A 12,375-nucleotide genomic window follows, 5' to 3' on the forward strand; every position below is an offset into this window, starting at 1 on the left:
TCAAAATTTTTCATTCTCCAACCCAAAAAAAAAAAAAGTTAGAAAATTTTCATTTTGACTATTTAGGTTTGATTTTGTTTTCATATTAGGCTTGTTGTACATTTCTATTAGTAATTAGACTATTAATTGTCATTTAAACAAATATAATCCGATCATGAATAAATGCATCTCTTTTCCTCTGTCCATATATGGACTTGGTTTTTCTATTTTACTTTATTTAAACAATGGATTTGTTGGATTGGTTGGGATATGAGTAGCTTTTATTTATTTACTATTTATTTATTTTATTGAAAAAAAAAACGGATAAGATAATAATGGATAAAATAAGATTCAAACTATGTTTGACTATTTCATAAAATACTAGTTCTAAAATATTGTAGAATATTGGAATTTTATCGTTGTAAATAGAAAAACATATTATTGTGGTCAAATTATTAACTGAAATAAATAGCTAACCCAATATAAAAATGGAATGAAACATAAAAGAGTAAAACGAAAATTTTGAAATATAAAATGGTCAAAATGAAAAGACCCCAAAATTTGAGACCCAAAGGAGTACTTTAGACTCTAGAGTTTAATTTTGTCCCAATGCAAAGTTGTGAACTGGAAGAAGTGGCTAGCCACAAGCCCACAATTATGGCATGCACTGTTTGGGGAGCCAAACTCTCTGGTTCCCATGCGCAGGCAACATTTTAATGAACCTATCATCATTGGTTATAGTCTTATAGACTTGTAGATTGGTGTTTTCTTGCACGGACGAGGGCCGAGACAGGAGTCTCGAGTCCGAGAGTGTGAAAGCACTGCATGAACCATACAACTTATGTATTGTAAGTGTTTTAGAGCATTTATGTTGGTGGAGGTAAAAATTTGGCTATTTAGCAACTATAAAATTCACTTTATCTATTTTATCTTTTCATTTTATAATACACCAAACATCAATAGATCCATATTTTTAGTTATTTGATTAAAATAATACAAAGAACTTATTAGAATAATAATAAAAACATCCACCACAAACTTCAGGAACCAACCACAACCACCACCACTACCATTATGGCAACCGCAGCTCACGACAGGAAAAAAGAAAAGAAAAAAGAAATCAACCAACCAGCTCGATCTATTCACACAACCACCACCACTACTGTGGCATAGCCCACAATAGAAAAAGGGAAAAAAGAATAAGAAAAAAAAATCAACCAAGCAGCCCGTTTTACCCACACAACCACAACCACAACCACCACCACTGTGGCAACCATAGCCCACAGCAAGGGAAAAAAAAAAATAGCAAAAAAGCTCTGTCTACCCACACCCACTTGATCCTAGCCACCACCACGAAACCCACCTGACCCACCACGACGAAACACCCACACCCACCCGATCCTAGCCACCACCACGAACACACCCACAACCACCCCCACGAACCAAACGCCAACGAAGCCACCCACCCACACCGATCTACCCACAAACCCACCCACACAGACACCAAACCTAGTGATCCACCCACGAACCCACACTGACCCACCACCACGATCCCACCCATGAGAGGAAAATGAGGGAGGTGCTGTAGAGAGAGAGAGAGAGAGAAAAAAAAAGGAGAGAGAGAGAGAAGAGTACATTTTTTTAATGAGAGAAGAGAGAGAAGAATAAAGAATGAATTTTTTTGTACCTTCTTGCTACAGTAAAACAGCTACCCTAGGCTGTTTACAGTATCAAGAAGGCAAAAAAATTTACCTTTGGCACCACCAATGTTGAGCACTAATTGGAGTTTGTGGTGTTAAAAATAGCTATTTAGCTTTGTGGTGCTAATTCCTAAGCTTATCTCTCTCTCTCTCTCTCTGTCTCTCATACCTCTAGCGCTTTGTTTGTTTTGCTTAAGGATTGTTTTTCACATTTTTCAGTATTTGGTAGCATTAAAAAAGATTGGTTAACGGAAAACTACTTTTAGTCAACATAAAACTCTTATAAAAATGAGTCTTATTTTCTATAAGTTGTTTTCCAAAATTTTTTTTTGGAAAACAATCTCTCTCTCACATTGTGCATAACTCTTATAAATATTATCTTCTTTTGGCCTAGGAAAAAATATTTTCTTTCGCTCATTCAGCCTTTCTCACAATAAACTCTCTCACTTCTTCTCCTCCTTTTGTTTCTTCTCTTTTCTCACACTCTCACTATCATCCCTTCTGGCCTCTTTTCTTCTCACAAATTCTCTCTATCTGCCCCTCTTCTCTTTTTTCTCCCCTCTATAACACCATTCTTTAATAAGGTTTTTATTTTTTTTTTCTCCTCACAGATCGGTCAACAGTTCTATAACAATTTTTGGTATATTTATCATATTATTTGTACTGGATTAGTTTGTCAGTAAAATTATTTGGCCTATATGGCATTTTGAACTATTTAAAATGGAACTTAAGGTTATAATGATTATTTTGAATTATGAGAAGTATGGTTTATACATACATACATATATATATATATATATATGATGTATGTTACTGTTCATATACATGAACAAGATTAGTATTTGAGATCATGAAAATTGGATAGGTAATTTTGATTGTATCCGTTGTCAAATTTTAGTTTGAAAACCAAATTCATTCTTGGTTTTTTTTTTTAATTATTTATTTATATTGATTACATTAGATAGGTTTACATAATACACATATTATACATGTTTTAAATTATATAAGAAATGTTATAAAAAATGTGGATACTAAACACCAGAAAACATTTTCAAGCCCATTTTCAAGGTTGTTACCAAACATTAGAAAATGAGATAGTTTTTCAGAAAATGCACTTTAATAAATTAATCATTTTTCAGAAAACGCCGAAACAAACAGAGCGTAGCATGTCAAGTGAGTTATTTAACTTTAATATTTGTAGGCCGGCCTGCTGTTGTGCATGCATGATATCACTACAATTCATCAATTGCTTAAAAAAAAAAAAAAAAAAATCTGAAATTAAATCATCATACTCAAGTTAACAACAACAACAAAGTAACTTTTATTTTATATATATATATATATATATATATATTAATATGAGTAATAACACAACAAAGTAACTTTTATTTTATATATATGAGTAATACAAATGTAGTAAGGCTAGCTAGTAGTAACAATGCTTAAAAATACAGTGCGAGTTCGCAGACATGCACGTACGTATGCAACTTCCACCAACACATATTCATGCATAAGGTAATATGGTGATGACTGATGAGGCTGCTGCAAATTTTATTTTTAGAATTACAAATGCCAAAAGCCAAACCATCAAATGCTACTAAAACAAATAAGCCTTTTATGTTCATGGGAAATCATAACCATGGCCACCCCCCTCTCCATATCCTTCTCCATAGCCTGAGCCGTAGCCAGAGCCAGAGCCAGCGCCGGAACCACCGCCGCCACCTCCACCTCCACCCATACCTCCTCCACCACCTCCACCCTTACCACCTCCACTTCCATATCCCCCACCACTTCCATATCCCGAGCCATAACCAGAGCCACTTCCACCTCCTTTCCCTCCACCTCCACCTCCACCACCACCACTACCACCACCTCCTCCACCTCCGTTCCCTCCACCAGACCCATATCCGGACCCATAACCAGAGCCACCTCCAGACCCATATCCAGACCCAGAAGCACCTCCACCACCTCCCCCTCCTCCTCCCTTACCACCACCTCCTCCTCCTCCTGTTGCACCATATCCAGAACCACCACCAGACCCGAACCCCGAGCCATACCCGGAACCATACCCAAGGCCTGAACCACCACCTCCACCACCACCACTGCCACCACCTCCTCCTCCTCCACCACCTAATGATCTAGCAGCAAAGGCAAGGTCCACAAAGAGTAAAACCAAGAATGCAGCACCAATCAGCAGCCTAGAGCTGGCCATTTCTTATCTTCCAGTACTCAACGTGGGTTGATTGAGACTCAGTTATATAAATTTTTTTTTTTCTTTCGAAAAGGGTGATTGAGATAGAGAACTCTGCGTGTATAAGCACTCACTTACTATATGAGAAATGAGAAAGCAATACTTTGTGGGTGAAAAAGGCTAAGGTAGGGGTCCTATATATAGTCATCCTAAAGGGTCACGTATTCCATGCTTGTTTGACATTCTAGTATCTTCTTTTTCACTTGGTACATTAGATCATGATAATTAGGAAGGTGTCTGTGGGATTTGATTAGTGGTGTTGGTGGTGATGGTGGCGGTGGGGCTATACATTGTGCATGATAACGTGGTGGACTCTCTTCTTCTTGTCTGTCTTCATGCAATTCTGCCTCAAGAATAAAGTCTTCTCCCACTTTTGAATTGGATTTGGATGCATCCTACCTAGAAGTATGATTTGTTGTTGGGACCAATGTGATGTAATAGCACTTTGTTGATCTGTTCAAACTTGGAAGTGAGTGCATATTTCATCAATGACTGATGAGGGCTACAATTTTTTAATGAGTAAATTGTGGACAATTAGGGAATTTGGGTGCTAATATTTTATTAAAATTGACCAGCAACATTTTAAATACAAAACCACAAAAGTGATGTTAGGATTTATTGGCTACTATAAATTTTACTATATTAATTTTATAAATTAATGTGTCAATTTTAAAAAATATTAAAATTATTACAAATTTTATTACGAATTATTTATAAACTAATGTGATAATGAATGTGATTAATACCACATTAATAATATAATAAGCATTCTTCTTATTTATTTTTTTTTTCTGTTTTTAGTAGTTAATATATTAATTAATAAAATTTACGTAGCTAAATTGTTAATAGTCACATTATTACTTGTCCTTGTCATGTTAGTTTATAAGTACTTGGAGTGGAAATTATGCTACCTTTAGCATCTTACAAACCACTTGAGTAATATAAAAATTTACCTATTATTTTGTTGATGTGATAACAATCACATAAATTATCATGTAATTTATAAATTTTTTTTTTTTGTAGTAAAATTAATAATAGATTTAAGATTTTTCTTTGTTAAAAAAAAAAAAGGAAAGAGGGAAGTGGTTACTTATTTTTTTCATCCACTTGGAATGTTAGGGTGACAAATTAAGTAATAATATATAAACAATTATCTTCTTGAGCATATATATATATATATATGTATGTATGTATGTATATATAAAAGTCTAACATAGAGTGATTGAGCCGTAAATACAAATCACATGCAAGAGGAATTTTTTGATACATCATAAAGTGCTTATTGACCTAAAGGTCATTAGTTATCTTCTAGAGGAAATGTACAAGCTAGTAGGATATACTCATTTATTCTATTACCGAGTTACAATATAGGCTGAATCAAACTACAAATGCTATTTTACGATGTTTTTGTATTACACTATTACCATCTCCTTCTAAATTATATGACAACAAGATTGTATGAGATCATATCATAAATGCCTATGGATAGGGAAATTCCTTGTATTTTCTAGGAATAAAGAATTAATTTTCGTATCGTTCTTGCTTGCATTAACAAGTAGTGCACTAAAACATTTTTTATTTTTATTTTTATTTTTTTTTATATAAGATAGAAATTTTACTCTAATTTAATCTAAATATATATATGTGTGAATCTCCCTTCTGGAGACTTGAATCCCGACCCTTACTCCCCACACCCCACTAAAACAAATTCTAAGGAGTACTACTAACTAATTAATGACTAAACAAGAGTAGAAGTGGCTAATCACAATTCTAACTTGGTACTTAACAAGTGAATTCAGCCATGCATGTCATCTTCCAGAGCAATGGCACAAGCTAATAGGATCAGGGGCGGCTTTACATAGAGTTCAAGGTGGTCACAAGACCACCCTGACTTGGAAAAAAAAAATACAATTATTATTTATAAATTAAAAAAAAAATTTATGATTTTTTTTATCTTTAAAAAAACTTTGTGACTACCCTAACTTTTTTTTAGGCCCAATGTAATTAAATTCTGGACAAAATTTGGCAACAAGCATGGTTGTAGATTAAGGCTACAACTCTATTCAATATTTTTTTATTGACGTGAATTTTAACAAATCCACAATTTAATTACATTTTCTTCTTAAATTCTTCATACTTGCAACATTTCAAGAAGATAAAATATTACTAACTATGTCATCAATCAAATATTTAAATTTGAAGTTTTTGTAGTTTAAAATTATACATAAAAAATAATTTTATGGATCGAATGGCAAATAACATCCGATTAGCATGAAATTTTAACGTGTTTTAAAAATATAGAGAACATGCAATTCATCGATTAGATTTTCAAAATATGTAACAATGTTAATTCATTTAGTGAGAGTGACTACAACAAAGTTTGTACCCAAAGTTTGTTCTTAAATTTTGGTCCCTTTAACAATATATTAGGTCCTAACAAATAAAAATGAAAGTCCAAGAAAAATTTTATTTAACTAAACTTTTGAAGAGATGTAACTTGCAACATTGATAATGAGATTATCATGTAACGATTTCAAAATTAAAATATTTGTAAAAGGAAATTGTAAGATTTTATGTATTTGCGCGCGTGTTTTTTTTTTTTTTGGTCAATGTATGAAATTATCTTTTTATTAGATTTTATATAATTTAAGTTTCTTAAGGACTACCTTCAAAAAAATTCCTGGAACCGCCCACTGAATATGATATACTCAATATCAAACTACAAATGCTGATCAAACTACAAATGCTGTTTTAGGGTGTTTTTTTTGTTTTGCACTAATATCATGTCCTTATAAAAATGGCAACGGAATGAGACTGAGATCAGATCATAGATGCCTTGTGGAGTTACAGCCATGGCAATTCCTTGTATTCGTGAAAACATCTATTAGCAGTGCACTAAGGCAAACTCTAAAGGACTACTACGTACTAATTAACGAACTAAAAAAGAGAGTAGAAGTGACTTTATCACAATCCTGACTTGGTATTTGACGGGTGAATATGCAGCCATGCGCGTCATGATGTCGAACCAACATTTTCTTCCTTTTCGATTGACCATTTGAACCACTTCCACGTTATCTGAATTTGATGAGTGTATATTACATTTCACACTATACATTCCTCAGCATTGTTCCAAAAAAAAATTATTAATCATAAAAATACAAACACCCATTTATAATATAAAGTATATAAAACAAGAAGAGTGTTGTACCTTGTAGTCCTACGCGTGTCCAGTCCAATAGTGCTTCCCATTATGACATTATACGTACTCCTACGAAACCGCAAAAATCTCAGGCCACAAAAAAATTCCCACTAAAACTCACCTACTTCGAAGTCTTGCTGTCCAAATCTCCTATACCTTAGTGGGCTGTGTGCTATCCTTTTTCTTTTCTTCAAATTTAAGCTTGAATGACATTTGGCAATGGCATTCATACTTTACTATATTCTTTTTCTTGTGTGGTCATATATATATATATATATATATATATGCAAAGCTAGCTTGATTGCACTTTGCCTGCAATCATAGCAATATAGCCATTATATACGATCTTAGCCAAAGAACATGGGCTAGCTATCGACAATTTTGACTTTGCTATGAACGTATATATGAACCGAATTTCGTTAGCAAAATTTATAATGCGTGATATTTTCTTCTTTTAGCTAAGTGGGATGATCTGATTAGCTGATTGTTATGGTGCTTAATAGAATTTGTTAACAAAGTTTTCAAAGTGATTTCATAGGTTACATGATCCATATCCAATCGAGAATTGGGTTGGGGGACACGAATTAAAAGTAATGATTAAAGATAAGATAAGATAGAGTTCCTTAACTAGTAAATTATTTAGAAAGAATGCAAAAAGGTTCATCAAAAAAAAGAAAAAAAGAAAAAAAAAAGAAAGAATGCAAAAAAAGAAAAAGAAAAAAAAGTACTATGACTTGATGGATGGTGGTACGTATAATGATGATCATGCAATAAATGTCGGTGAGTTGTTATGAGTTTTTCTCAAAAATTGTTATGAGTTATGAGTTAGAAAATCAACTTATTAATTTCTCCGTAGCATTTCACTCTGTAAATTGCACATAAGTTTCTAACAAAATTAGTTCTGATGATGGCAGAATTTGCTCTTAGGACTATGAAACAATTACTTATAGCTAATTAATTTAATGCCTTACCAAAGCCCTTTCAAATTTGAACAAATTAACGTGGATCAGAATTCAGAAACTCCTCTAGGCTCTGGCCATTTGGAGAGTAAGCACTAAGTAGGCTTGGAGAACCATCATTCAAGGGTCAACTCAGTTAAGACTAAAAATAGTCAAATTTATGAAACAGGGAAGTATTTGTGGGAATATTCAAACTCACATCAAACATATGATGGAATGAATGATCAGATTGAAGAAGTAACCCACATTGAGCAACAAAAATAAAAAATAAAAAAGAAGCCGATGGAATGTATGTCAACAGTATTTTATAAACAACATTAGGGCTGTCCACGGGTCGGGCCGGGTCGGTTTTGAACCTAACCCGGACTTGACCCGCCGGCGTCGGGTGGAGGGACCCGGACTCGACCCGTCGGAAAAATTGGTCGAGTCGGTTTCGGGTGAGGATGAACATCGGTCGGGTCGCTGGAATAAAGAAAGCATCAAAATCTGAAAAAAAAAAAACTCGCCAGATTCTGGAAAAACTCGCCGGATTCTGGAAATATTCGTTGGATTATGCATTTTCTCGTCGGATTCTGCATTTTTTGGGTAAAAATTGCTGGGATTTGGCCGGATCTCCTCGAATCTAACCTTGACCTTGCCGGATCTACTCGAATCTAAGCTTGATATCGCAGGATCTCCTTGAATCTAAGCTCGATATTGCCGGATCTCCACGAATCTAAGCTTGATCTTACCAAATACGGTTGAGATCTCGCCAGATCTCCTCGAATCTAAGCTTGATCTTGTCGAAGTTGGTCGGATTTGTATATAACATCGGTTGGGTTGGGTGGCTCGGGTTTTGGAGAAGAAAACCGCCACTCGACCTGCCGGCGTCGGGTCTTGGGCGTGGAAACCCGTAACCGACTGACAGGAGCGTCGGTTCGGGCTGAAATCGGGTGGAGATCGAGCGGTTTGGTCAGTCCGGTGGGTGTGGGTCGGGTCTGGACACCCCTAAACAACATGATTTGATAATTCCCATTCAACCAAAAAAGAAAAAGAAAAAAGAGAGAGAGAGAAGGAAATTTGAATCTTTATCAAAATCTTTGTGATATATGGAATAAACAAATTAAATGATTGAAATAAGATTTACGGAGAAAATAGGCATTTGTCTATTTCGCCAAAACTTTTCAACAAAATGCCCCATATCTAAAACTATTTAGGGAAATGCTCCTGTTTTAAAACTTGATTTTTAGACAATCGAGTTATAGGGAACTGAAAATTAAAAAAAAAAAAAAAAAAATCTAGAACTCGAGTTCCATGTGAAGTACTCGAGTTCCAGAAATTTTTTTTTTCCTTTTTAAGTCCACATTCGCCATAACTCGATGTTCCAAAAATTGAGTTTTACACTTGAAACTCAATTTTTAGAAAATTGAGTTTTAAAACAGGGGTATTTCCCTAATTAATTTTAGACATGAGACATTTTGCTGGAAAGTTTGTGAGAAAGGGGTAAAAGCCCATTTTGGCCTAAGATTTACGCAATTTTCTTTAAAGACCTCTTACGTCTGCTTCCCTGCTTACTTTTGCTATCACCTCAACCTCAACTCTTTTTTTACCTACTTTGCTACTTAGGATATAATGTATCATAAATCTTCATCGTAGTTCCCTCTCTCCCCATTTTATTCCTGGTGTGAACTTTTACTGAATTGAATGGTAAAAAAGATCTTTTTTACAATTTGATATATTTTAATTATAACATATTATTCTTTTACTAATAATTACTAAAAAAAAGTCATTAGTTTCAACTACACCAAATCACCATTGGCCCTTTGGCTCAAGTGGTACCTCATTGCTTTCCCATTTGAGGTAGAGCAGATGAGTTTGATCTCCAAGGGTTTAGTTCGCCTTCACTTACTGAAACCCAAAATATAAAAAGAAAGAGAAAATTGCACCGAATCTAAAGGCCTTTTTGGTAAGAGTATTTAAATATAGTTTTTTTTTTTTTTGTTTTTGTTTTTTTTTTCAACCCATAAAATGGTGGGTCTCACACTTGAATTTATTGTTTGGCTAATATTTTTTAAATACAGTTTTTAAAAAACTGTATCCTATTTTCCTAATTTAGAATAGGATTTTGAAAACAGCTAAAGGGTGTTTTCAGGATACCAAAAATGTTTTTAATAACATAGTTGTAAATAAATTGATGACAGTGGACCTCACATATTTGTCTAAACTCTATTATCTCTCAAATTAAAGAACTTATCTTTATCACAAAAAGAATCCCCATATTTCAAATTTGAAAATTATCATTAAAAAAAAAAAAATGAACTATATTCACTTATCATTATCTACAAAAAAAAGAAAAAAAAAAAAGAAAGAAAGTAATCTATAGATTCTACATGTTATTTGTAGGGATGAAGGGTCCAAATGAGAATATTGGGTCGTGGGCCATGCCCAAGGACATCAAATAGCTCGAGGACAGACCAGTGCAAATGGAGATAGATAGATATTGGGCCGAGGAAGAGGTCAGGACATGATGAGTTGGTGATGTTATCTGAGGAGCAATGTCACCTTGGCCAACAGTATGGAGGCCTAAAGTCCAACTACCCATCAAGTACTGGGCAACAGGCAATCGTGTTTGGATGGATAAGCGTCAGAAAGATATAAGACAAAAGAGAAGTGAAAAATATCTGAGAAGAAAGCTGTTACCACTGCATTAATATGGAAGTGATGTCTGAACAGTAATTTTCAGCCTGAACAGTAATTTTCAACCTTACAGCTATCCTTGAAGACTTAGGAAAGTGTTGATGTGACAAGTATCAAGAAGACTACTAGTCTGATCTACACGTGGAGGGCTAAAATGAAAGCAAGAAAGGAAGTATAAAAGGGATGAACCCTTTTACAAAGGGGAGAGAGTGAAAAACCAGAGAAAATATCACTGTGTAACCAAAAACTGTAATTTTGTATGAGTCTAAGAGAAATATATAAGAACATATCTTCCTCAGACTTGCCTGAGGAGAGCATTTTTTTGTTCAAACTGTTTGTTCATTCCACTAATAACTACTCTATTGTGACAATATCTTCATAGCTCATTGAACGTTTAGTCTCAAGCCCACTCTCTAACAAATTCATTGTTTTGGGCCATTGTCCATCCATGTTTTGGGCTGTGAAGCAAAACGTGCCTTTACATTATTTTTTGTAAATATATATTTTTTAAATATCAAAAATAAAAATGGTCTACCAAGCATTTACTTTTTATTTTTAGTAAATTGAAAATTGTTCATAAAAGTGAGAGCCAAACACGTTTAATATAAAAATTATTATTTGAAAACTAGTTTCAAGTTCAATTTTTTGACAATTGTTTTTATACTGCTTTGAAAACAAAAACAAAAATTCTCTTACCAATCAGGCTCTAAAAATGGGTTTGTTTAGAGTTGAAATAAGGTGGATGGAAAACTTTGGAGAGAAAATAAGAGAGAAAATGAGTTTGTGTTGTTTGGTTGGGAGAGGGGAAAGAAAATTTTTATGAGGGGCCTAGGCATTTTCCACCCGGGCTCACACAAAATTTGTCTCTCCAAAATGGAGAGAAAATTGGGTGGGGGGAGTTTGATGGTGAAATGACAAAATTGCCCTGTGCAGTGCACATGGGCAAAGTCCAGTTGCCTTTTTTTTTTTATTTTTATTTTTTTATTTAATTTTTATTTATTTATTTATTTTTTTAAACTATTTTTTTTTCTTTTGATTTCCAGGGCATGGTGTTTTGTGTTTTTTTCTTCTTCTTATGGTTTCCGGGCAACGTTGCTTCCTTTATTATTATTTATATTTTTTTCTTTTGATTTCCTGGGCATGGTGCTTTGTGTTTTTTTTTTTTTTAATAATAAAGTTGGGTGATTTTTTTTTTTTTTTTTTTTTTTTTTTTTTTTTTTTGTTGCTTATCACTTTTTTGTTTTAATTGTGCATCATTTTTTAACAAGAGTATATGAGTAAATTTATACAAACTCATTTTTTCCATCTTCCACTTTTTCACTCCCAACCAAACAAAAATGAGGGAAATTGAAAACTTTTCTATCTTTCCACTATTTTCTATCCTCCTACTTTTCCATCCTTCCAACCAAACACACCCTAAAATACCATTATGCGACCTATATAAGGCTTCGTTACCAAGTAAAGCCCATTCCCAACACCAGTATTTTTGCCACTATTGGGCCTTTTATTATTAATTTTTGGGTGAGAATAAGTGTTGGGCCTATTCTGGATTGGCCCATCTGTGCACCTATAGTAGCCCACATTCGGACAAAAAAAAAAAAACCCGGAAAA

At 33.9% G+C, this 12,375-nt stretch overlaps 1 protein-coding gene across 1 annotated transcript; it reads right to left on the reverse strand.

Moving 5' to 3' along the window:
• Nucleotides 1-3,042: 3,042 nt before the first annotated feature.
• On the reverse strand, nt 3,043-4,055 carry LOC115957707 (putative glycine-rich cell wall structural protein 1). Its single transcript, XM_031076020.1, has one exon. It carries the CDS (start codon nt 3,889-3,891, stop codon nt 3,301-3,303), a length of 591 nt encoding a protein of 196 aa, XP_030931880.1. The 5' UTR covers nt 3,892-4,055; the 3' UTR covers nt 3,043-3,300.
• Between the last annotated feature and the right edge of the window lie 8,320 nt (nt 4,056-12,375).

This window comes from Quercus lobata, chromosome 8 (assembly GCF_001633185.2).
Source record: "Quercus lobata isolate SW786 chromosome 8, ValleyOak3.0 Primary Assembly, whole genome shotgun sequence".
Lineage (NCBI taxonomy): Eukaryota > Viridiplantae > Streptophyta > Magnoliopsida > Fagales > Fagaceae > Quercus > Quercus lobata.